This window comes from Saccostrea cucullata, unplaced genomic scaffold (assembly GCF_032062105.1).
Source record: "Saccostrea cucullata isolate Sc308-1 unplaced genomic scaffold, CSIRO_AGI_Scuc_v1 ctg159, whole genome shotgun sequence".
Lineage (NCBI taxonomy): Eukaryota > Metazoa > Mollusca > Bivalvia > Ostreida > Ostreidae > Saccostrea > Saccostrea cuccullata.
This window is the reverse complement of record NW_026936852.1, coordinates 383,975-411,357: the sequence shown is the minus strand read 5'-3', so window position 1 is coordinate 411,357 and position 27,383 is coordinate 383,975. Positions and strand designations below refer to the sequence as shown.

The following is a 27,383-nucleotide window of genomic DNA, read 5'->3' as shown; positions in this document are numbered from 1 at the left end:
TAATTGGAAGTTAAAATTTCATTTATTTAGCAGAAAAGAAGGTTGATATTTGAGAGTAACGTATTCTGTTATAGAAACAATTATACTAGTTAAAGCAGTCATGAGATCTGATGCTGCTTACAAGGGAGACTCAGCTACTTCTGTGTCTGAGGATCTTTAATTAGTTTAATTGATACATTGACTATATAGACTCATTGGACTCTAATTTGGCTTGATGTAATCTTTGTGGAGTCATGGTACCACTGAGATTGGTATTTTTTGAAAACTGACACCTTGATTTAAGTAATTGTTGTATTACTGTATAGTGCCTTTCTACTAGATACATATGTTTTTCTCTATTGTGTACATTAGATTGGTATTTTGTAAGAGGGTGGTGGGAGGAAAAAAAATAATAAATTGACAATGGAAGGGCAGTCTGCACATGATAAAAAAGTAATTATACAAATTTCTGAAGGTGAGGGTGATGGATGTTATTGTTGTATAGATGTATAGCTATGGTGTTTAGGAAGATTCCACAAAGTGGTGGTTTTTGCTATTTAAATAAATGTGTCAAGCAGAAATAAAATTTTCTTTTTATTGAAATGTTGAAAACAGAGACCATAGTCTAGTTGCTTTGTCAGAGAAATGCTAATGATGAGGAATAATTTACATTTCTGTGGTCCATAGCCCTAGCTGCACTGCTCAGCACCAATAGGAAATGAGTTTATTTTTGAAGTATTAAAAGAGGTTTCTTGTGGAAGGATATGTTTGTGCTGATGAAATGAATATGGCAGGATAAATGATGGAAATTGATCGAGTTAAAATGTCTGATTGTTTGATATTGATGTTTTGAATGTCTTTACTGGTTCTCCACTCCTAATGGATTGATTCCAGCCGGGAGTAACTTTGTGTGAGAACTAGCGTGCCACACTGGGACACTGGATTCAGGACGGTCCTTTATGTTCGGAGAAAGGCCTCCATAAACTGCATGGTCAATACTTTTACATTAAGCTTGAATATTAGCCCAGAGTTGGAGGACAGTGTGTATTAAGCTTGCAAATTAATGGATTCAAAGTTTATAATTTAAAAATCATTTACAGCCAATTGATTAATGAATGATAAAACTCTGTGTTGTAAAATAGTCTCAAATTGAAAAAAAAATACTGTAATTGTCTTTTTAACATGGTCATAATTCTCAGAATCACAGTATCTGTTCAATCTGCTGGTAGAAAATTACGTGGAATTCAAAGGTAGCCACTATATTCGTATATATGACTTCAATGTACCTTGAGTACTCCAGGACAAATTGTAGCCATGTATATATACTATATTAGTACTATGCACAAAAACATCTACAGTACTCATTCTTTTAATACACATTTGCATAATTTTTAATTCAGATAAAATTTTAAATAGGCTGAAAATCTTTTTTGTCATACATGTAGATTGGAAATTTTTGTTGTAACCTGGCGTGTAAGAAAGGGTTCCTGACAAGATGATACGATTATAATGAATCCCCATTACTTTAACTTAGATCCACGACTCCTCATTTAATTGTACTGGGATCCACCAGCATCTGTTGTGACAGAATGGCTGATGACTTGTGTGAAATCAATTGCAATAAGGTCAAAACCAAATATTTGCCAACTTGAGGGAACAAGGTCAATTGAATGCTTTCAAAGGAAACATGAAGTCAATAGTGGTATTCTGTGAAGTTTTCAATGTTTGTTTATTCCATGTTTTTGTAAGGAGCTGCGGGGTTAAATTACATTTTCTTTTTTAACATTTGAGGAGAAAATCATTTAATTTAAAAGGAGACAAGTACCAATGTAATAGAATGATCAATGTCCTCAAAAGGAATGAAACTAAAGGGAGCTAAGATGTGACAATGCAAAGTACAATAAAGGGTTTTTGAAAGCATTGCTCATCAGCTTTGATCATTAAATGCATCAAGCTTGTTAACATATGCTTTATGAACTTTGTAGACAGGCTTAGTAGTATATATATATGATCTATTAAGTTTGAAGTCAAAATATGTAGGTCCTCCAATGTTTTGCACAGCTAGTCTGCAAAAATCTACCATTAAATGGTAAAAATTTGTTGAAGATATTTCTTTTAATGGACCAATGTGGGCAACAGAAGTGCTTTTGATTGCATTAATGCAATAACATGTCAGTTAGAATGATCTCTGTTGTACTTTAAAGAGTGAATATTTGCTTCAAATTACAGTGACAAACATCTCTTATGATTTCACAGCTTCCGAAGATGTCCAAAAAAAGTATACCCCTGTTCATTATCATACAGATAAGGTCAAAAAGCAAAGAATTACAGGGGGTATTATGACTTATTTTGTGTGTAAAGAAAATCGTTAGACAATTACTGGAGGAGGTTTGAGGGAGATTTAGGGGGTTTAAGGTACAGTATGAATACACCAGGAGGAGAGAGAGAGCTGATTAGCTGGCCAGTCTTAGATGATATCATGTAAGGTCCAGCTAAGAGTATTGTGGACAGGCGTTGATCTGTGTCCAGTTGATCGGACAACTTGTTTTAGCGCCACTGAAGAGGAGGCAAATGGTCTCAATTGTTTGCTCAATAAGCATTACCTTGGGGGAAAGAGAATTTGTTTAAATACAGAATTATAAGCTTTTGTTAGAATGAAATAATTCCGCATTGGGGTTTATTGTGGTCAATAGTTGTAAGAGGCCCACAGAGGGTGGAATATTGTGTGTATCAAATTGCTTATTCATTTTTAGAATGGGATGTCTTTATTTGGACTATATATTTTTATTAAATATTGAAACAGTTTCTTTGTGAGATTGCTCCTAAAGTCCTTATATTAAATTATCTTTAATATATTCTCAGTATTTTTTTTTTCAGTCAGAACTGAGATAAAAGGCTAATCTGTTGTACCTTTATGTTATATATTTTAAAACACATAATGCAATAAAAAAAAAAACTTATGAAATTGGAATAAACCTTGTCATTCATTATTATTATTCAGAAATAACCAATTTAATATAATGTTTTGGTGATTAAAGTGTCCACATTGTAGTTTAAATCCCTATATGGACCCCATGGACTTATTTATAGATAATTCTCTTTTTTTCAGCAAAGTAATCCTTCTTTTTGACTACTATGTGCCAGTAGGAGAGTAAGGGATTAAGCTAGTGACATGTTAACTGTGTTTTGAGATCCTTTCTCACTGATGACCATGCTTTTCTCTAACTTTTCCACCCTCTTTGCATTAGTATACAAATAAGTATTCCCTTTCACCCAGGCCTGCAGAATTTTCTTTCTATGGGATTTCATTGTCTAATGAATACAATATGAAGCTTAGTGTTGGAACTTTCTGCTCTCTCAGAGTTTTAGTACACGATGCATTGAAATTGTTAACTGGACATTCATACAAAATGCCAGCAAGACAAAAAATTGATTCAATGGGGGCATTTGATCCCAAGTGAGGAGTAGGATTTTTCCTTCATGGAATACTAAAACACCGCATTTCCTTCATGTTGAACCAAGAAGGTAGGTACCTTGCTCAAAATTTCTGTCCAAAAGAATTTGGATTCTCACCTTCATTGTTATGTTTGATACATAAATACCAAATATACCCTTTAGAGAGCCCCTTTTATTGTTGCTTTAATTATTGATTTGTTAATTGGATGTTACTAGAAATTGCTTACAGAAATATTGAGCTTCTGACCAGTATATGGGACAGAGCCACATTCCCTCTCCGTAGCGGGCTCGGAACAAAACGGGAACAGGTGCTTTACAGCTTTTTTGGTGAGGTGTATATCTGACCTTGGTAGTCAAACTTCCGCATGTTGACAAGGTGTAAAGATTTACCTGTGTAGGTATTGGGTTGTCACCTGAAATACTTCAGGTATGTGCAAAATCATTCTGTTGAGTATATGCAAATACTGGCTTGGATAAGTTATGTATGTGTACATAGTTTGTTTTAAAACTATATGTGATTTTTGCTAATTTTTGTTAAATGTTTCATTGTTTTATTATCTGAGTTGTTCATGCTCTGAAAATTATGGGAAGTTTATAATGAAAAAAAAATTGCAAAATTTTATGGATTTTTTAAGGACATGTAGAAGCTCAAATGTTTTAAATAATACTCTAAAGTGTAAATACTGTCGTGGTACAGTTTCTCTTGCTTTGTGATGGACACGAGATCCTACAGGGATATCGGTATTCAGTGTTAGTTCCACATCTATCTGATCAAACAACGGGGCTAATTCATGGATGGAAACCCGATTAAATATTGATGTTTTATGACGCAAAATATGTGTATAGGGATAGCAGTGGTGAAGGTCCCCAAGGCCTGGTCCGTCTACCTGCCGGTGTCTCACATTCCATTGTCATATACATGTAGTGTCAGATTTTATGTAGAAACAGATATCTATTGTCTGCACGGCATGCAACCACATACAGGCATGGGATGCAAACAAAAATCTTATTTAAAGAAGAAATGTCATCATTGTAACGGCCGGTTTTGGTTTGCATTTACCGTATATACTCGCCTATAAGTCGGTCCGCCTATAAGTCGGTTGTATTTTAGAAGTTCATTTTAGAAAGATTGACCTTCTATAATACCAGTCTTTTTATATCTCGCCTATAAGTCGGACATAGAGTTTTGGACCAAAGTTTAACTCCCAAAAAACCGACTTATAGGCGAGTATATACGGTATTTTTCTGTCATAAAAATCTTACGATCTTCCATTTTTAGAGGTGAGTGATTGAAAGTGAATGTTTGATTTTGTTTTGTCTTCACCCCCCCCCCCCCTTCTACTAGATTTCTTTATTTTAACAGTGCAAGTATTAAGTTTATAATCATGAATAGTTCGATCTTGCCAACATATTTTATTTTGGTGAGGACATCTTCATACGAGATGATGAATTTGTCAACAGTCGTAAGGCTTTACAATCTGTAATTAACCTTGTCAATTAAAGACATATCAGAAGTACAGAATTACTCATTACACTGGATAATGTTTGTGTCCTAACAAATTAAGCACATAAAAACACACTTCCTAATAGTAGATTCATAAAAAATGTGTCAAGAGCCCCACATTTTGAGGTTCATTTTGTGATTTTTAAAGCTTTTTTTGTGGGATAATTACATTATGGCAAACAATGAAACTTAGCATTGCACTGCATTGTCACTGGGTAATAACCGCAGCTTGTTTTTATCTGTTTGACAAAAAAAGGAAATTAGAAAAAAAGGTTTTGTAATAGTAACCCTTTCTTTTGCTCCTATCTGCCTTTGGAATGTCGATCTGTCAAGCATAGAGTTTGATCAGCAGAAATCAGTTTCGGGGACATTGAATCGTGGATGCAAAGATTTTTTTTTTTTTCATTTTTGTGCTGTAAAAGAAAATCTGGGGAATTAACAAAAAAAAAAAAATGAGTGCTAGATGTGATGATTTAAGTCCAGAAGAGAAAGAAGAAATCCGGTCTTGGAGAATCATGATAGAATGTATCAGAGAATGGCGGAAAGCTAGAGAGGCTTCAGGCTGTGATAACAGTGAAGGCTACTGCAGACTCCAGAAGGTTTGTAAGGGAAGCAGTGTATACTGTGGGAGGAAGATTTAAGGCTCACTGACCCCCTCTGATAAGAGAGATAACTCTCATTGGGATTAACGACTTTCCTTCTTTTATAAAATTTTAAATGCAAATTTCTGTAAAATCATGCCCTTCAAGATGTGTTGAAATTACATACATTTTAGTAATGGAGATTTCTTGGAAAATTGTTAGCGTTACAATAAGAAAATTTTACATTCAATGTGTAATTTCGAACTTAATTTACTTATTCCTCTGAAGTTTCTTTTGTAAATCACAACAGAAGTATATTCCGACCTCCATGTGACCTAGAAATAAACCAATATGCTTCTAGGAGGTGAAGGTCGTGTCATCCTATTAGATCCTGTTGGACAAATCCTCACTTCCATAAAAATGTCTTCCATTATGATGGGAACTCAGTTGTACTGAACCTAGCAGGAATTGTCATATCTTTGAAGATTACAGCCAGGTTACATTAAGAAGTGCTTGGTAGTTACATGTAGGACATGTAAATACAAGGTCAGAAGACAAGAGAGGCAGGGTACATCAAGAATTAAGCCAGGGGATCTTGAAGGAGAAAAGAAATAAATAATGAGAGTAGAAATCATTTCAACCTTCATACAGATTTTTACACAACAAAAATCTCTCTTAAACACATTTGTGAAAAGGCAGTTGAACTTTGTAGTGGTTCCAAGGTACTGGAAGGTATAGCTATGTTGTGGTTTCATTTAATACAGGAAATGACATGTGTGTCCAAACCTTTTAATATTGAGCAGAAAAAGAAAAGGTCCCTCTAGCAACATTAGATGGCCATCATTGATCAGGTATTGACAGGTAAAAATTCAGACCTGGATACATATTTATATAAAGAATTACTGTAACACCGTGGAATGAACTGGACAAGGTTGTGTTGGTATTTATTCAGTTTAATGTCGTAAGGAAACACTATTACCCCAATGAAAAGATGGATCAGCAAGTTCATTTTCAAATGTTTATTTATTTCTTCACCTGTAATTGGAATAAGGATAAGAAACCCGCTTGAACACATATACTGATTTCCTAGACTGCTCTTAATATACATGGTGTATATTTATTGAAAAGAAATATTTTGATGTGCTTTCATTGGAAATTTTACAATTTATATGTTGACACATTGACACATATGCTAGTTTACTTAATTTTTTTGCAATTTTTCAAGTGATTTTTTATTCAAACTCTTTTACACTTGCAATAAGTATTTCTTCATGATATGAAATTGAATTAATCAGTGTGTTCAATTTAAGTTTTTAATTCTGCAACCTCGCACCTCTCACATATGGAGCTGACCTACATTCTAGTTTCTTACCATACATGGTAGACAGCTGTTTATATTGACAGAAGGAAAATATTGTACAATCAAAAGCAAAGACCCATTGTCAATTAATCAAGATATGGAAGAAAATTATGATGAGCAAGATGTTAAATTAATGTTTTAAAATATAATTGCCTGAGCTAAATGACACAGGGGGTCATGCACATGTTGGAATATTTTTCTCATTTGAAAAAAAAATCAATAACTAGCATTCTTTTGGGTAATTTGGACAGAAAAAATAGGCAATTGAGCAATGTAGTGATCAAGGTTTGGTATAGTAAGTGGGCTTATAATTGTTGTCAATCTTTTGTTGTCTAGTTATTGGTGCCCTTTGGAGCATGATCAGTCAGGCAATCCAATACAGTATACTGCACAGTGTCTTAATTCTCCATATTGTCTCTGTCATGCTTTGTTAGTTGGCCTCCATATCTGATCTTAGGGGGCTTTCTACAGTGTAAAGAGCTGGATCATATTATGAGTGCAATGAGGCCATGGGAGATTGAAGGTTAGATTTTAAATGAACTGTCAGTGTTGGATGGCTATGGACATCTATAATCTCGAAAAAAAATAATCTTTACCTCTCAATATTACAAATTAATGTTGAATAATCCCTCATAATACTGTTTCTTCTTGGCTGATGTTTTTGTCTCCAGTAATTGAAGCTTTCATATTGCAGAATACAAACATACTTGTGTATTCTTCTCTGTTGATGATTTGTTGGTAAACATGCTGACATGAAACCTCAAGCCATTTTGAACAATTTTAATTTTTTTAAACACCATGTGAAGAAATTAAAAAATGAAATTGATAAAGTGGCATTATGATAAAGGACATGATACATTGGGTTTTATTGGAGTCTCCTTAAGAAGGACGGGGCTACCACCCGATACTCAAGCCTTCTATTATAGGCACTGTAATCAGAGGCCTAAATCAGTTCCACTCAGGCAAACTTCTCTGTCACAAGTCGTAACCGAATTCTAGTCCCCATGCTGACTCGCTTGAGTGCACTCATAGAAACTTGTATCTGTCTTGTGAATTATGTTCTTTTTCTTTGAATCACCAAGTCTGTGCCTTAAAAGAGGACTGTGTATGTATACATTGTGAATATAGATAAATTGTTGTGCTTCATGAATAGTTTTTTTTTTAGAAGTTGATAGGAATTTGCTGGTTTAAGTTGTACTCTTATCAGAAGAGGTAAGGACAATATGAAGATTGTTTGTAGGTTTTCTATGTTTTAACAATGTAGAGCAGTTTTCATTTGTTGTGTGAAAAGTTCCAAAGAAATTCGATGAAATTTTTTTGCATTAGTGATTCATGGAAAGTGAAGGTTGACACAATGACCTAAAAGTGTTCTTAAATGTTCTGTGGGCTTAGTGCTGCAAAAATTGCACTTTAAAACTTCTTTTTTGAGATAATTGGAACATATTAGCTATTCATATGTATTTTGAGAAGAAAGCTAGATTATAACAAATCTTGCAGTGGAATTATTAAATAACAAGCATTAATTTCAATGTTTTAATATCCGTGGTATTTCCAAAATCATTTAAGATAGAATGAGGTTTATAGTATGAGATATTACTTACTATTCATAACATTATTTTATAAGACAACTTATTCACATGTAAGAGAGCTTGTGAATATTGATATGGCTATGTCAAATTGACTGGTAAATTAATATTATTATTCAGGGAAAAAAGTGGAGCTTTCACTCTGGCCTAGTTTTTGTTCTAGAAAACAAAAAATATGCAGCACTGTTTGCTCAGCATATAGGAACCTTAAAAATCATGGCTTGTCTGCAGTTCTGTACATGCAGACAGTTGAAATGCTTTGAAAATAATCAATAAGTCTGTTTTCACTATATTTTTTCTTAAACTTTCTGTTGATGTTCTCACTGTATAACTTCCAAGGAAATGTATGTGATGAATAGAGGGCATTGGTCTTTATCTGAGGTCAGCAACCTAAAGGTCATCACCCTGGAGACGGACTTTTTTTCCCAACTTCTGTTGTGTGGTATATATACTATACATTAATAGGGTTATATTTTCATTAACAAACTGCTTAAGTTGACAACTTGAAAACATTGATTAAATTAATCAATTACAAATAATTGTCAAAGTTTCCACCCATTAACAATGTTAACAACTTTTCACATTCCTGCTAAGGAGTAATGTTAACTATTCTGGTAGGCTGTCCAAGTTTTTGCTTGCCATTTTTCTAAAATACTAGATTGTAAAACTTTCAACCCGTCCAAGACAGTATGTTTAAAAAAATCACTTGAGTTCTCTCGCAAAGCAAGTAGAATGTAAATTAATCTCTTAGAATCAAATTTTAAAATTGGAAACCAAAAAAATAAATGAATAGAATGCAATGATCAAAATATATACATACATGGTATCATTGGTATTATAGCTTATCTATACAGTACGTCATACATTGCTGGCATCGGTTGACAGTTTTCACAATGGTAAATCATAAAAAAAAAAAAATTTCATCACTTATGATCCTTAAATTTTAAGGTAGCTTTATTTGGACAAAAGCAGAACAATTATGATAAAAAGTAATTAAGGTTTTTTTCCAGGAACATTAGAATTGGTGTTGTGTTGTAACATTGGTAATGTTATCCAGAGGTATAATGAGGTTCCATTAAAGCTGTCACGTTATGTGGCCAGCTAGGCATAAAACCAAAGAAAATTGCTCAATAACAGGTGTATTATAAACAATTATATTGAAGAGAAAAAAAGGAAAAGTCAATTTCAGCCTTGGCTGAAGCAGGGAGAAAAATGATCTATGACATTGCTGGTTTTTAAACAACGATATTGTGAACTTTGCCAGGAAGTTGTGAAATGCTACTGCCACCAAAGATAGGGAAAAAGATGTTGTGATTGAGGAAAACAAGTTTCAAAGATCTTAATTTCAAGGTCACACAGATCGCTTTGTTTGCGAAATTTAATCGATCTAATATGTAACAGTAACTTCTATCAGTAGAAGTATAAGCAAAATCAAAGCTTTTTTATACAAAAAAGTTATAAATTTTTAATGAGCTGCAATGGCAGCTTGGAGCTTTATCCTAGCTGGTCATTTTTTCTGACTTCTGTTAATTCTTATTTAGTATTTTTATAGACAAAGTGTCTTTCCATTAAGTGGTTAGATTCACTTAAAATAGGCAATCAATGCATGATATGGTAAAAAGTCTCATTGGAATGAGGTCCGAGGTTACATAGATACTGGGTCCTGGTTACTGTGATGTGCTGAGGTCTTGTTTTTCTGCTGTTGAACTCTGGTGTACAGGAAGGAGTTAATGGATTGTTGGCACCTTTCAGTTAAAGAAACAAAGTTATAGTATAAAATAGGATTATAACACAATGAGTCATTCAGAAATGCATGAACCTTTTATATGCCAATGACTGTATTTATGTGGCTTAATTAGAGAATTTGGAAAATCCATTTTACTAGAATTTCATCCATTGATAGAAATATTGACCTAGAATAGTACAGTAAATGTCCAGCCATTACTGGAGATTCAGTAAATGCCTATTGATTTATCTTCATATTTTTTCTTCAATGACTGCATATATTGTAACTTGGCAAAAAATGATTTTATCCTTCCTTTAATAATTGCAGCCAATGGTCTTTGATAAGATTTTCTTTGTCACACAATTTATAAAGATTGTTTAAATATGATATTTTTTATCTCTTTACAGAGATTGGAAAAGCTGTCTTTGAAGTGGGACATTGCTAAAAATGATGTTAGACAGGACCAGCATCAACTCCTCAAAGACAAGGTTCTACTGCAACAGCAACTTATCAAGAAACAAGATGCCCTCGCTCAGGCCAAGAGGGAAGAGTTGGAAAAGGAGGCTCAAAAGGTACAAATGACAGGTGAACTCTCCAAAAAAAGGAGGAGAGATAGTGTCTTTACAGGTCATGTGACTGGTTTCCATGGAAATGAAAGAAATCTGCTGTAGGTCCCTGGTTTCAAGTGGTGAATAGATTTTGGAGTTATTATATTGTCTAGCACCATTTGAAATCAGTGCATCTTTTAGTGGAATGTCAAAGCATGGGAGCAGAAGAAAAAGAACAACTTCATACTTGTATCTATTCTTTGTTTGAATGCAGGTGCTATTATAAGACACAGTGAAACACATTATATTGTTCTACTTGAATTAGGGTAGTTTTAACATAGAATATTTCCCTTCCACTCTGTGCATTCAACTCTGTTACAAAAGAAAATGAAAAATGTAAATTGCATTTTATTCCATTATTTGCTGAAAGTAATACAGTCAAATCTCATTATCCTGAACTTTACAAGACAGATAAAACTTCAAGATATCCAAGCTGCATTAAAGATAACAAGGGTAAAAAAAAAAAAAAAAAAGGTGTTAGGACTTTACATTACATTGACATGTCCCTAGGATTTGATATATTATATTGTTCAAGATTATGAAGTTTAACTGTAAAAAAGGGAGGTAAATAAAAAGTATTGGAGGCGGACATTTCTTAGGATGTGAAAGCTAGGCCACACATAAAACAGCAGTGCTAGATGGTTTTATGGTGTTGTTATCTCGGCCTTTTTTTTCTCTCCGTTTTTATGTATGACTGACAAGACAGAAAGGGTGTATTGGGACTGTTGTTTTTTTTTATACAGCTTCCCTAGGTTACTGACCGAGATAGGAAGGTGAAGAGGAGAAATTGATTTCTGCCTGTCTTGGTTGTAGTCCTGGGTCATTAGTGTGCTTCAGGGAGAGATAACTCCGGTTTTTATTGCTTCAAACTTGTTTATACCACATTGATGGTTTCACAGGTACAAGTGTACACGTGGAGGAGGATAGAAAAGACAGCAGGGGAAGGGAGGTTACAAAACAATTTTAGGTCAATGGTCGTTTTTAGCTCACCTCAACGAAGTTGGGGGAGCTTATGTAATACCCTCGGCGTCGGCGTCGGCGTCGGTGTCGGCGTCGGCGTCCCAGGTTAAGGTTAAGTTTTTTGGAGCAGTTTTCTTTTTAAGTACTTCTATGTCCTATATTGATTAGACATGCATGGAAGATGGTTCTAGTGTGTTTCATTGTACCAGTCAAAGTTTCAGATGCTGCAATTTCAGCAAAGGAATGACCAGGTTAATGTTTTTGGAGCAGGTTAACCTTTTTGGTGCAGTTTCTGGTGTAGGTTTCATTTCCAAGTAACTATAAGCCCTATGTTGACCAAACTTGCATGGATGATACATCTAAGGATGCATACTACCAGGCTTGCTTCGGATGCTGAATCTGACCTACATTTTCCGGTTGAGTGAACAGGTTAAAGTTTTTGGTGTAGGTTTCATTTCCAAGTAACTATAAGCCCTATGTTGACCAAACTTGCATGGATGATACATCTAAGGATGCATACTACCAGGCTTGCTTCGGATGCTGAATTTGACCTACATTTTCCGGTTGAGTGAACAGGTTAAAGTTTTTGGTGCAGGTTTCATTTCCAAGTAACTATAAACCCTATGTTGACCAAACTTGCATGGATGATACATCTAAGGATGCATACTACCAGGGTTGCTTCGGATGCTGAATCTGACCTACATTTTACGGTTGAGTGAACAGGTAAAAGTTTTTGGTGCAGGTTTCATTTCTAAGTAACTATAAGCCCTATGTTGACCAAACTTGCATGGATGATATATCTAAGGATGCATACTACTGGGCTTGCTTCGGATGCTGAATCTGACCTACATTTTCTGGTTGAGTGAACAAGATAGAGTTTTTAGTGCAGGTTTCATTTCCAAGTAACTGTAAGCCCTATGTTGACCAAACTTGCATGGATGATACATCTAAGGATGCACTACAGGGCTTGCTTCAGATGCTGAATCTGACCTACATTTTCTGGTTGAGTGAACAGGTTAAAGTTTTTGGTGCAGGTTTCATTTCCAAGTAACTATAAGCCCTATGTTGGCTAAACTAGCATGGATTATACATATATTAGGATTTATACTACTAGGCTTGCTTCGGATGCTGTATCTGACCTACATATTCCAGTTGAGTGAATAGGTTAAAGATTTTGGTGCATGATTCATTTCCAAGTAACTATGAGTTCTTTAATGACCAAACTTGCGTGGATGATACATATAAGGATGCATACTACTGGGCTTGCTTCGGATGCTGAATCTGACCTACTTTTTGTTGCTGAATGAAAATGTTAGTTTTTGATGCATGTTTCATTTCCAATTAACTATGAGCCCTATAATGAGCAAACTTGCATGGATGATACATCTTAGGATGCACACTAATGGACTTGCTTCAGATGCTGAATTCGACATATATTTTCAGATAATAGACCAGGTAAAAGTTATGGGTGCAGGTCTATTACCAAAAAACTATAAGGCTTATATAACATTGTATAAACCAAACTTGCACAAATGTTGCATCAAGAGATGAAAACTCTCAAATTTGCTTCAGATGCTGGATTTTAATTACATTTTCATGAAGAAGAACTAGTTTAAATTTTTTATGTTGTTCTATTTCAAATTCAGATTAAAATTGCTTAAATATTTTCATCTTTGGAATGTACACTTCTTGTTGGTTAATTGTGTGACTTTGCCTTACTTAAAGACAACATTCGTTGAGGTGAGCTCTGTAATCTCTGATTACCTATGTTTATATTTAAAAAAGAATTGCATTTAAATAGTTTTGCGTAAAAAAATTCTTGTTCTTAAAGGTAAAACATAGCCCATTTGGAGTCAATTTTGCTTTGCTGCAATAGTTTTGCATAGCATGTTTGGTTACATTTTCTGGGAAGAAAGGAATGAACTCAGTGTCAGCATTCCCTTGGGTAACAGAGAGAAGCTTGGATTCCAAACATAGTCAAACCTTGATTGTTTGAGGTAATCCTTTGTTTGAAAACTTAGATTGAGGAAGAAGATAGCTGAATGATTGTGTGAATTATTAATGGTCCCCTGATGATTGTGATAAAAGACAAATATAGGTTATATGTATATATCTCACTGGTTCCAGCATTTAAATCATTCATACTGTGGATACTGCTTCACTGGGTGTTTTGTCTTGGAACTTTGTATCAAAGAATTTGTCATATCTGGATAAGATCTTCACAATGCATTAGGATTGGCAGTCAGTAGTGGCAGCCATTTTTGTCAGTGGATAGAATTTCAGAAAGGGATGCAAAAAAAAAAAAGAATTGCAGTGAGAAAAGTCTTTCTGTGACAAAAAGTGCATAAGAAGGCTTCATGGAACATAAAGAGAGGGTAAAGCAGGTGAGAGTAACCTAGAAGTTTAGATACAACTGTTGTGCTTTTGCCCTTCTTAAGAGTCTGGAAAGTGGACTTTTGTAATGGTGGTCATAAACAGTTCAAAAGATGTTGGAGTGTTCACTCTGTGCTATATTGACGTTCTGTTATAGATGATGGCCATTTAGCTATACATTGTAAGCCCTAGAGGTGGTCAATAAGAATTCAGGAGAGACAGGGGGTCATTGGTAGAATGATTGACAAGACTTACTGTCCAGACTTAGGAGTTGTATAGTTAACATAAATATTCTGAGCTATACTGAGCTCCAGACATTTATCTAGCGTTTTCTTGCATAAAACCAAGTTGCAGTTCCTAAGCGAATGTCTCGTGGTTTTAATAGTTTACTGGAGTAATAAACGCTGTCATGTTTTTCTAGGATGCTTTCCACGGGTGAATGGAAGTTCTGAGACTCGCTGGTTTCTCTCTACATTAACAATTTATTGGGACTAGGAGCTACATCTATATATTGATTCACATTGCTTGTTTTTATTGATCCTCCAGCGGACTAGTTCTCAAACCAAACATAAATACAAGTTCATTAAATTTGGGCCAAATGCTGAATGATGGACCGTCTGGTGATGAGGAGATTTGTTATAGAATCTGCTGTAAGTTAAGGAGATCCAGCACTGGATTTAAAGGACAGGGCACAATTACTGCTGGAAATGCCCACAATGTTGCAGGTACTTGTTTGCTCTTTATGTTGAAGGTTCAATAAGATTCTGCATATCATTCATATCAAGAAAAGGCTTTCCTATTCTGTATATGAATGTATAGATATTAAATATGGCATGCATTCTCCAATTAAGTTGAGCCTTTCTGAAGTTAATCAATTATAAAGTAGATTTGTAAGACGGGGGAATTCTGCAGCGGGTTTCATCATTGATTTCATTGAAGTGTATCCATCGATTCGTACGTTCGCTGCATGTTAAGTTTGGATAAGCTACACTTCTTCAGGTAATACAAATTTATGTATTTAGTTTTAATGTAGAAAGAAACTTAAGTGAAGTTGGGCTGTTTTTCACATGAGCCTTTTATTTCCTCTCTGTGTTGTATAGTTTTTAGATCCAATATTAATTAATTGTGCATGAAGCATTTCAGATGTTGCATTGTTAGGGGTTTCCTTGATTGTCAATAGTTCATTACGTCAGCATTTTGCCGGTACCGAATTGTCAATTGATTCATTTACGGAGTAAGTTTTATTTTTACATATAGCTGCCAAAATAGTTAAATACTACAAGATGATGATTGCAGTTGGGCAGTGTCAGAAAAAGTCTAAGAAGTTGTAGATCGTTGACCCCTCCAGAGGTTATTGGGTGTGAAGGAAGACATAGAACTGTGGCACTTGTCTTAATTGGTCTCTCTCAGACTGAAGACAACCATAACCAGTTGATTTCTTTACAGGTTCTGACTTCAGCAATCATGAATAATCCATACCAGGGGAAAAACAGCAACAAAAAAAAGGAAATTACTAGTAGTCTTTTCATTCTTTGTTTGGAAAATTAATTTAGGAAAATATAATTTTAAAGTGCATGTTCAACTGAAGGAAAAAAAGAATCCTGAGAATTTTGTAACTGTAAATGGGCAGTGTATCACTGTATATAGCCCTATTTCTTACGAAAATTGCTTTGATGTGAAAGTTTTTCAGGGAATCAATAGGGCATTAACTGATAGGGAGAGAAAACAATAAAAAATTGATCAAACCAGGGCTTAGATATGGCCAATAGATAGGAGTCCTTCATATGTGATTGCTAAATAGTCCTCATCTGATGGTCGGGCAGAGTGAAGTAGAGGGTTATCCATTCCAGAGTCAGTGGACCTTGCTGGCAAAACATAGGTCATAGATTTTCAGTAAAGCAATCACAGGGATGTAGCATGATAGATGAGGGGGGTTTCCGAGCAGTTTAGGCAAAGAGCAGGAATATTGAAATTTATAGTCTTGTGCAAGTATAGGTGAAGAAAAGAAAAGATAATTTGGAAATGAAAAGGTCTGCAAGTTGTGTTTTGGGGTCAGCTGACTTTTGTAATAATACAGGAGGACAAAAAAATTTAAACAAATTGAATGGCATGAATGAAGGGAAGTAAATGTGGAAGGAAAGAAACTTCAGCTTGAATTTTGGAGATAATTCAATTCTGACAATAAAGAGAGTTGGGAACTGGAAATAACCCCACCAAAGAGAAAACATTGGCCCGAAAGTGTTTTCAAATTGTTCAACCATTTGTAGAGTGAAAAGTAGACAGGACAGCTAAGGGAGGCAACCCTAAAGTAAATAGTCTAAGCAGAGAAGAAAGGAAAAAAGAAAATTTATCCATGAGCTGCATTTGAATTGTGAAATCCAAGGGAGAGAACTGGAGAACTCTGCCACTTAGTGACAGCCTGGTCTCATCTGGTGAATAGAGAAATCAGTTCTAGCACCATTTGAAATCAGTTTGTCTGAGTGGTACTTCATCGTACCAACTACTACACAAAAGGGATGTGAAAACCATTCAAGTGATAGATGTAATTCAGATTATATTGCTAGTTTGGAGAGGATTTTAGAAGTTTGCTAATTATGTGTTGAATACTACCTACTTTATAAGATAAAGATGATCCTGGTACATGATTTAAGTTGTAAGAAAAAAAGAGACAATGAAAAAGGGAAATAACTTTATTGATGTAGTGATGAAAGAAAGAGAAGAAATCTGTAGTATATGTACTAGGTAGTGTGTCAAAGTGTGCAATCAAAAGGGTCTTTGTGATGTCACTGAAAGAGGCCTTTTGGGAAATTAATTCTATTGGTGTAAAGGCTATTTAATATGCAAAAATATTACCTTTTCATGAGCTGTTGAGAAGAAAGAGCCAGCAAAAAGCTTCAAAGCAGTTAATTAGTAATACTTAATGAGATACCTACTTGTGAAGGGAAGTCAAGCATGAATGTGTTTATGGTGCTATTGTATATTGCAAGAGATTCCATTACTCTGCTGGTTTGGCAAATCTAATACTTCATGAAATTTAAATGATCTTTTAATTAAAATGGAGGCAATGCTTTGATTGTAATTGAATGTTATCATGCTGATAAGAGATTGAACCCATTATTTGCAGCATCTTACAAAGGTGCTAAATATTTCATTTTAAACTAAGAATGTAGAAACATTTTCATTCATGGTATAGAATCTATGTCTTTTAATGTTCTGTGGATGAATTTAAATGAGAAATTTAAAAGTTTCTTAAATCTTGTTTAAAGGTGTCTGAGATATGAAACAAAGGCTTCTGGAATTTATACTTCTGTCTTCAAGGAATGGATGAACTCTTTCAGAAATCTGATATGTGATTTATTAAAGACAACGTTCAAGAAAAAAGAATTGTTAGCAAGGAATTTTAATTTTCCAATATAATGCATGTAAGTGTGCTTGGTGGATTTTCGGCTGGTTTCCTTCAGACAAGTATATTTTCAGATATTTGTAACGTTGACTGGACACATTATGTAAAGCTCACCACTAAGACACTGGGTTCTTCCTAGTCCTTTGTTCTCTTCTATAGATGTTCATGGGTATATGGTCCGTCATTGTTTGATTGCACTGCTCTTGTTTCACAGTTATGCCTTTTTAGATAGATTGACTGACAACTGAAGCCTTCAAACTTAAAACACTATATCATATATTGTAAAGGCACAGTATAGTCTAGATCATTTTATAGACCTGTTATTTTCTGATTTTTTCTGATTGTGTTTGTTGATATTTAATTGTCCTGTGTCTTAATTGTATTGTGTTTCTCTTTTCACTATTGATTTCCATGCTTTGCTTGTGAAGATGAAATTAAACAGTCAATTTATTTGAATTGCTACTGTAAATTGCCATTTGTTGATCAAATTGTCATGTTTTACTGGGGTTGGGAACATAATGAACAAGTATATAGGCCATAAACTATAACTTGCAGGAGAAGTGCAAGATTGTTTGCACATTGAATTTATTTTCACATAAAAAGAATGCCAGGAAACACTGCATTCTTATCTATTCTGATGGGCAATTTTGTATATACAATTGAATTTAGTTAAAGGGATATCTTAAAAAATCAGGGATATATGTCAGTAATTTGATTATTCAGACCTTGCTTTCTTTATTTTTTTAACCTTGAAGATTGAGGTCAAGAAAATGAGTTTTGACTGTATAAATATGTTATTTTTAATAACCAACACAATTCCTCATCAATTCAGGTATGTAGTTTTTGGTGGATATTTTATATGTAAAACAACAAATTTTTGTCTTTTTCAGCAAAGAGAGTTGGAAAAGGCTAAAAAGCAGGCCAAAGAGTCAGCCTTACTCCAGCAGTGTAAAAACTCTATAGGTGAGTTAATGTGGGACTTTTTCTACCTCCTAAATTAGAAGATTCACATGGGGTAGAGACATGCAGCTCACCTCAGCAGATTTCGGTCCCTTACAACATCTACATTAGATGGAATCAGCCGAGGTGATCTGAGGGGGGGAAGAGAGAAAAATCTTTATTTTTATACACTCTATTTAAAAAAAAAGAAAGATATGAGGACCTTTAGATGATCACTCAACACGTAATTAAAGCGTTAAAGCAGAAATAGAGACTTGTTGGGGATTAAATTTTGTTTATTTTGGTCAAAATCGTGTTTAACTGTTCAGTTTTTTTTATCCTGAGAAATTCTAGTGTTTAAGTAATTAATGGACATAAATGTAACTGAATATCAAGATTTCGTCTCATGCTTCTCTGTATTATTGTGAAATCTGTTTGAAATACATGTATTCACTGTAAATATGTGTAAATCAGCAGAACCCAAAACTAATATATACATTTAAACTCATATGGAAATAATCATTTTGTAAGGTAGTTAGTGATAGTAACTGAAAACCAATATAGATATAAACTAATATAGAAATAATCAGTCTATATGCAGGGAAGTGTTTGTATGCAGTCTTAAAAAGTGATATGATCAATCTCCAGTTGATGTTTAGGTAACTTAATATGATAATGAAGAGGTTTACATTGGGTGTCATGAAATGGTTAACAAAGTTACCCATTGTAACTTTATAATGTCATTATAACAAATTGCTACTTGAAAGAATGCTGCTTCCTTATTTTTAAATCTCAAGCAGATCTTTTGAGTTTGTATAGATTAGCATGTTTATACAGGTTTAGCAACCAAAATAATCACAGGTGAATTAGCAAAGTAGGATGACATTGCTGCACTGAATGAAGTGTCAGGTTACAAGGTAAAAAAGTCTGTCAGATGCTCTTGTACATACCTGCAAAGAGAAATTATCTTAAACATGAAAACTATATATGCATATATTATGCATATTTCATAAAGTTTGCATTTTGTTTGCAGTATCTTTGATTGATATAAAAACAGAAATTTCTCCTGGAAAAAAAAACCAAAGAAACAAATAGGTATGGATTAAACTCTTTAGCTATTCAGGTGTCTATTACCTTGTACTACAGGTAAATTAAAAGAAATAGCAGAGGTGATCCGGGCTCGTTAACCTTGTCTTGTTACCTGTAAGTCATGTAACATAAAGCTTGATTAATAAATCTCTCTCACTGGGACTTAAGTAAATATAATCTGTAAATCTTAATGAAGATTAACAGAGCCTCTATTGGTTGCAAGTCAAAGGGAATTAAATTCAGGCTGTAACTCTACAAGGATTATCCGAACATAATATCTCCATGCATTTGTAACCATACCTGGCTACATTTGTTTCATATCTGAAAGCTTTGTGCAGTTCTATAGATCAGTGTATATAAATATTATCTCAAGTGTGCTTTACATTGTGATTTGATCATATTTTATGGACAAAGTCAATGACAATGCAGATTGGTGATTTTTGTGTTTAATTAATAATTTATCGGCTGGAATTAATTGAGGGGCCGGTAACACCGTGGTTGCTGGTCTCTAGGTCCCAGTTTCTGTGAGGATTTTCACTGTACTATGTAGGGGCCCTGTCACTGTTCACTATGTTCACCCCCAAAACCCGGTTGTCAGGGTCTGTGAGCTCCTCCCTGGGCAGTTTGGAGGCCATCACAGGTAAACCCAAGATTTTCTTCATCTTATCAATTGAAAATGATTTTGTTTGAAAAGAAAAAATAATGAAGCAGCAGTTATTTTCTCTCGTGTTTGTTTTCAACATTTTAATTCTCACTTTAAAGATACGAGGGAGTGTCAAAGGTAAAAGCAATCAAATACAAGTGTGCAGTACTTTTCTACATTTTTTTCTGTTATTTACTCTTTTTGGTGTTTACTGTATGGAAAGTACAAGATTCTACAAACATTCAAAATGTGGGTTGATAATGCAAGGTAATTTTGCAGTGTTAATGAAAACTTTCGAATGTACAGAAGTTTTACTTTAATTGCAGTGCAATTCAAATTCATCTAGTAAATGTTATATCAATTTGGTAAGTCAGTGGATAGCAATTCTGTGCAGATGAATAGAAATGCAGCTAGAAGTTTTGATTCTGTGTCATAAATATGACTCAAGTGTATGATATGTGAGGAAATCTAAATAAATCTGTTCAGCAGTCTGAAAATAAAAAAGAAAATCAATATTGGGGGTTCTTATCCACATCCTGTGTACTCTAGATTTATGGCCAAATCTGGAAAAACTATTCTCTGCCATATCCCAGTAGTATCCAATGATTGTCTGGGTTGTCGAAACATATTATTAGATCATATCTGGCTGTTTTTTATGTGAAAAATGCATAAAAAATCAGATTTGATACAACCCCTCAGATTTTTGCTTTATTTTGAATACAGAAATGCAGTGTAAACAAACAGAATCTCTTTTACACAACTCTCTGGTCTTGTTTTTCAGAAGAAGATAGGAAGTCTGCTAGTAAAGAGAGAAAGTCCAAAGCCAAAGCAGCGGTCACTACACCACCCACGCCTTCCTCTACAGGCGTCCCATCAAGTCCTGTGAGGACGCCCTCTAAATCCAGACGCTTTCACCCCAACCTACCCCCCGTCAGCCGCACTCCCACAAACACAGAACTGCTGGAGCGCGATCCCTCATGGAGCATGCCCGAGGGGGAACCGTTACCATGGCATCAAAAACAACTCTACCAGGTGCTGGGGAAGGGTGCGGACTATTTTCTGCATCCTAAGATCGAGAAGAAAGCTGTTAAACCTATTAACAGCAAGCTGAGGAAGGAGGGAGGTGGGTTGTTAGACTGAAATATAATAAATCAGTAATTTTTACTCATTGTAGAATTGTCGGCATGTACATTTTATGCAGATAGCTTTATGTATATCCTAGTATTTATTAATTCAGATAGTTAGATACATGTACTTCAGTCAGATAGTGTTCTAAAATAGTATTTACAGGGATAGCTTGAAAATTTGTTGACCTATTTGAGTACTAATTTTTTGGAAATAATTACCATATCTGTAAATAATTAATGCCAGTTCACTATTGGAAATTTGAGTTTTTTGAAGGGTCAATTGATGAATGAATAACTACTTACTGGATGCATATAGGATTTTTTTTTCAAATAGACGGGATATTTTTTTTTCTCAAATAAAGTGTAGCTTGTTAATAATTTGAAAATTGACTTGAAGGTAGGCAGGAGAACAATACTATCATTCACAGTTCTTTGAAATTGCCTATCAAGTCCATTAAAAAATCTGTTCTGCAAATTAATAGTTTACGTCGTCGCCAGCTACAGGTTTTCTGTCCATTCTCTGTTTGTGGAAATAGAATGGACACTAATCCAGTGACTTGCAATGATGATTTGTTTATTCAAATTTATATTTTCAGACATAAATTTGCTAAAAGAAAATAACTCTTACTTTATTTTTGCTATTTCCTAAGAATAAAAATGACTATCCTCACACTAGTGGATGACTCCAGTCATATGAAGCTTTTCTTTCTTTGATGTATTGTGCACAAATTTAGCTTTTGCCAGCTATGCATGTACAAACCTGCAGTATTAAGTGAAGTAACTTGATATAGCAGTCAATTTGAAATGCTGCTCAGTATAATCAATTTATTGACATATAGTATAGAGTACTCAAAATTAATTTTTCTCCACATTACAAACATAATTTCTCTATTTTTATTTTTGTGAAGTTGTTAAATTGTTCTCCCCCCTTCAGAGCTAGTTTGATTAAATATGGTGAAAAAAGTTCATATAATGTTTGATTTTTTTCCTTTTTTTCCCAAATGCTGTAAACGTACTTTTTTCAGCTAGGTCATAATTCTGCAGACTTAAAAATTCTGTTCATGCAATCTGTGATAAAAAAAAAATGCAGATTTATATATGTATTGTGTGATTATATATATGTTCTTCAAGTACACTGTTTCAACATTCAGGAGGAAATTTATATCTCGTACAATGCATAGCCTAAAAAATTCCCAGATGGAAAAAAGTATGTCTATAGTAATGTATCCTTATTTTAGGACTTGTTGTGTGCCCATTTATGTCATTTATTAAATCATTTGTATGCATAACTCTCATATAAATATTTCAGTCATCATTTTGATATGTAGCTTTGCATGCATGTTGTATATTATCGCTTGCCTTCTCACAGGGAAACGCAGGAGACAGGAAACTTCTGATTCAACATTTGATCCCCTAGGTAAAGAGTTATCCCCCTTGTCCCCAGCTGTGACTATTCCCTGTGTTATTTTCCCCACAACCTACTGGCAAATTGATCGCTATCAGAATTGCTTAATGAGCTTATTGTTTAAAGAGAGATAACTCTTGTATGATCAGTTTGCCAGTTTTCCTTTGTTGAAAGTTTTTAACAGTCACTGGTTTTTTTTTTAAAAAAACTTAGGTGTAGGATGGATTATATTAAACTTAAATTTGTGTACATTGAAGACTTGTGTAAATGTAAAGCTTTCTAGTTCTTGAAGTATTTGATTGAAGAAAAAGAGAATTTCTTTATCATGTAAGAAAGTTAATTAATGATTTGTATGTTAAAATTTGACATTTTCTTCAATTGGTTATAAAGAGTATGAACCAAATCACGTTGTATATCACCATGTCATCATTTAACAAGCCTTTTGACTACCAAATTTAAGTTTAATCAGAGCAATTGAATGTTGGAAAGATTTTTATTGGCCTCTGTTTTTTTTGTTAGGAATTATTTTTTAAAAACTTCTTTAAATTGCATATTTCCATTAAATTTTCTGTTTGGGTATTAGAACAAGAAACTTTCATAAAACGGGGCCTATGTGATTAGAGCTGTGTATAAATTAACTGCAGAGGGATAATAATTGTGCTGGTTCAATTTAGATTTGGTACATTGTTAACATTTCCTAACCTAACCTAAATATGTGTGCCTTAAAGTAGTACGATTTAATTGTGGATTTAATTAAGAAATGCGCTAAGCTAAAAATTTAGCTTTTCTGATTGATTTAGTCTAGTAGATGCTGACAAGGGTTTAATACTTAGATGATGCTATGAGATCTGTGAAGCCAGAGATAGGGAAATAATTTGTTGACTATCTAAATGTGCAATTCGTGTGCGCTGCCAATTGTAGGCTATGTAATACAAACAAGATCCAAACTTTGTCCTTTACAGGTAGAGCTGGGGTGGAGAGACTGTTGAAGACTCTGAGAGATGAATCCCAGATCCGACTTCTAAAGGCCGACGCCCACATACCACAGGAATTAAAGGTAGAAAGGGAAAATCTATGAGCTTCACTTATACTGCTGATTGGTACTATATTATATTACTGGGAAATCACAAATTTTCAGGGGGGGGGGGTTAATAATTTTCATTGTTTATTGAGATATAAAGAGACCCACAAATTCATGTCCACCATGAAATGTAAAATGTTACATAACTACTTAACAATTCTTCATCCACAAATTCAAATCCCCTCGAACCAAGAGTTTTTACTCAAACCACGAAAATTTAATCCCATGAAAGTATGTGATTTTACAGTAACCATGCTTATTTCAGAAAGCTTAAACTTATTAATTAGCTGCAATGTATATATGTATCATTTAATCAGATAAGCAGTAATGAATAAATAAGTAACATACTCATGCTTTGAACAACATTTAATATGTTTTAAATCAACTGTATAATAAACTTGAAGACCAATAAAATATGTATAATTATTTTTATTATTTATATGAATTTAATTTTTTTAAAAAACTTTTAATATGTAATTATATTAGAAACTGCATGATGCTTTGATGAATTGCATGATGTATATATATAATTAACCTTAATTACATGTAACATGACCTATTGACCTTGGCAGGACACGTTTGGGGCCTTTGTACGGGAGAGTGTAGGAAAGGATCGGCCCCCAGTTCAGAGGTTTTTCTGTGCAGAGGAAGATGTAAGCAACTCATGTCTCTGTCTGTGGTGGAGGGATTATTACAATACAAAATTATACGAAAAAAATTCAAAAAAATTTAAATCAGCAAAATTTTACAAGTGTACATGTATTAGAAAATATGTTTATGTAGTGACAAAAATTGTACTCATTTGCATGTTAATACCGGTAATGAATTTGGCTTATTAATCTATATAGTTTTATTTTAAATTCTAAGAATTTAAAATAAACTATAAATTAGAAATTAACAGCATAAGTATTAACACAATTATAAGTTATTTTTCATATCATTTATTTTCATTGTACACAGGTTCCAGAGTTAGCTAGACTCCAGGACCACTCTAAGTCTGCCCGAGTACGACATTACAAACACAAGACAGACCTGATGTTCCGAGCTTCTAAAAACAACGAAGACCGAACCAATATTCTGATTCACAATAACCCGCCCCCAGAAGTAGCCTCAGTAGACCCCGAAGAGGACGGGGTGGGGCGGTACCTACCCTCCTGGATTGATGACCTTGTAAGTCAGGTTATTCCTATAGGAAGTTTAATAGGCTACCGTAGAGACATTTTTTTTAAATGATAAAAATTAATATAAAGTAGTTATTACATGTATTGCAAAAGTACTAAAAGTGTACATAGTTTTAAGAAAACTTTGGACCGAATTCTTACTTTTGTTACACTTAATCATAGAGTATTAAATTTGTTTGAAGGTGAACATTTTGCTTATTTGGCATGTCATTTTCTCCTTGTTATACTTTCATTATAAATTTTTTTTTCTTAAATAATTTGAAGTTGGATATTATAAGAGCAATAACTTGTTGATAGAAATAAACATGAGATGTCCAGAGATTGGTATAGGATTTAAATAAATATTTTTGTAAATTACAGGCAGAATCCGAGCCTGATTATATGAAATGGGTAACGGGAGGTAAGCAGAGCCATCGTGACCTGACGAGTCAGCCAATCAAAGAAGATGAGGAGGAGCCGGAGAGACAGGAGGAAGAGAGGGCGGAGGAGTTTACAGACGAGGTCATTCTACAGATGAGTCGACGAAAACACCACAAACCTCAGCCCAAGTACATCTTCATCAAGGACGAGGACACAAACTTCAAAGGGACCTTTACAGACAAGTTCCGAGATATGTACGACAACGCTGACATTCCCCGCCCATTTAATGCTAATAAGCTTCCATCTCCTACAAAGTCCAAATCTGTGCTGGGTCTCACAACAGAGGACATGGCTGAAGGTAGGGGGAGTAACTCTCCTTACTGCTTGCTATTCAGTGTTAAACAGAATTAAAATGATGTGATACATGTATTTTATAAAGCTTAATGAAGATATGATATTTATAAAGCTTATTGGTTACTTTGCAATCATTTTAAAGCAAAAGTTTGATTGATGACTTCAAAATGAAATTGTAACTCAGTCTGTATATTACCCATTGAATCATTTATGCAGAAAAATTTTTAATGTGCAGTCATGGTTTCATTTGATCCATTTGATGTCATATCCATGCGATTGGGCTTTATACTGTAATTTCTATACCTTATTCAGAAAAGTAATCACATAAAACAAAAATGTTTATGATCTCTGTGTCCATTTTATTTTTTAGATGATCGTCCTTCCTGCCAGTCGGCTCCTATACCCAGCAGACACCGGCGTTATTACGATTACGTATCCCAGTGGGAACCCCTCAGTATGAATGCCCTGATAGAGTACACAAAGAAGAAAGAAGCCGAGGGGGCGGGAGAGTTCAACCAGGGTCGTCCTAAAATGTGGACCAATCAAGTCAAGGTCACATGACCTGAATGGTGGATTGTTAGTGAAGAAAGACAACTCTGTGATTTATGGATGTGATCTGATTCTTATGAACTCCTCTTGATATATTAGAAAACTGTGTTATGAAATGAGCATTGTATTGTCAAATTTATACTGACAGTAGCTGATTTTGTAATATAAACAAAAGAGGTTTTTAAATCACATTTATTTAGCATTATGTTTTTGCAAATACATATATTGAGGAAATTTTGAGACTGTGATATTTCTGGATATTTTATGTCCGTCCAACTCTTCTATTTTGAACTGTATTATATTGCATTTCTAAGTTTATTAATTTTATGCTAAGATGAATAAATATGTTTTTAAAAATTATATTGTTTTTCTTTGTGTAATATTTACATCCAGTGGAATTCTTTAAGCTCTTCTGTGGAATTCTTTAAGCTCTTCTGAGCCAAAGTCTCAAATAGCTAATGTTATGGACACTTGTGCGGTGTGTGTCTTTTTTTGGCCCTATCTCAAGAACCCGTTGGCCAGTTTTTTGTCATGGAGTATTCCTGTCCTTAGGGCTCTCAATTATACTAAAAAATTCAAAAAAAAAAAAACCTTGAACAAGGGAAGATAAGGAAAAAAGGAAGAAAAACAGTGATTGCTTAAATTTTTCTCAAGAAACAATGGGGTGATTTTCACCAAAGATTAGAATATGTTGAAGATTACCAGGCATTATCCAGAGGCTTCAAAGTTGACCCATCATCAGACTTTGTCAGTCTAAATACCGGTGTCATATAATATATTGAACCCCGCGATATTTTGAACCCGGGTTCAAAATATCGCTGCGATATATTGAACCCCCCTATAAAATATTGAACCCGGGGTTCAAAATATTATGGCCATAAAATATTGAGTCCCCCTGTCCTTCTTATTTTACAGGGAGGGGGGTTCAAAATATTATGGCCATAAAATATTTTATTAATTCATAAGGGAGGGGGTTCAAAATATTATGGCCATAAAATATTGAACCCCCATGCCCTTTTATGTTAAGAGGGAGGGGGTTCAAAATATTATGGCCATAAAATATTGAGTCCCCCTGCCCTATTAATTTATCAAGGAGGGGGTTCAAAATATTATGGCCAT

General features: G+C 34.2%; 1 protein-coding gene across 2 annotated transcripts in view; it reads left to right on the top strand.

Annotated features, from left to right (window-relative positions):
- Window positions 1-26,557, top strand: part of LOC134246736 (uncharacterized) — a 36,983-nt gene extending 10,426 nt beyond the window's left edge. The window contains exons 3-11 of one of the 2 annotated variants that reach the window (XM_062729092.1): window positions 10,600-10,764; window positions 18,427-18,499; window positions 20,989-21,330; window positions 22,704-22,751; window positions 23,702-23,796; window positions 24,393-24,473; window positions 24,781-24,990; window positions 25,362-25,719; window positions 26,086-26,557. In XM_062729092.1, coding sequence (XP_062585076.1) covers window positions 10,600-10,764; window positions 18,427-18,499; window positions 20,989-21,330; window positions 22,704-22,751; window positions 23,702-23,796; window positions 24,393-24,473; window positions 24,781-24,990; window positions 25,362-25,719; window positions 26,086-26,276 — 1,563 coding nt within the window. In that variant the 3' untranslated portion in view covers window positions 26,277-26,557. The remainder of the gene's footprint in view (window positions 1-10,599; window positions 10,765-18,426; window positions 18,500-20,988; window positions 21,331-22,703; window positions 22,752-23,701; window positions 23,797-24,392; window positions 24,474-24,780; window positions 24,991-25,361; window positions 25,720-26,085) is intronic. The other variant, XM_062729093.1, reaches the window with a different exon arrangement.
- The last annotated feature ends 826 nt before the right edge of the window (window positions 26,558-27,383 follow it).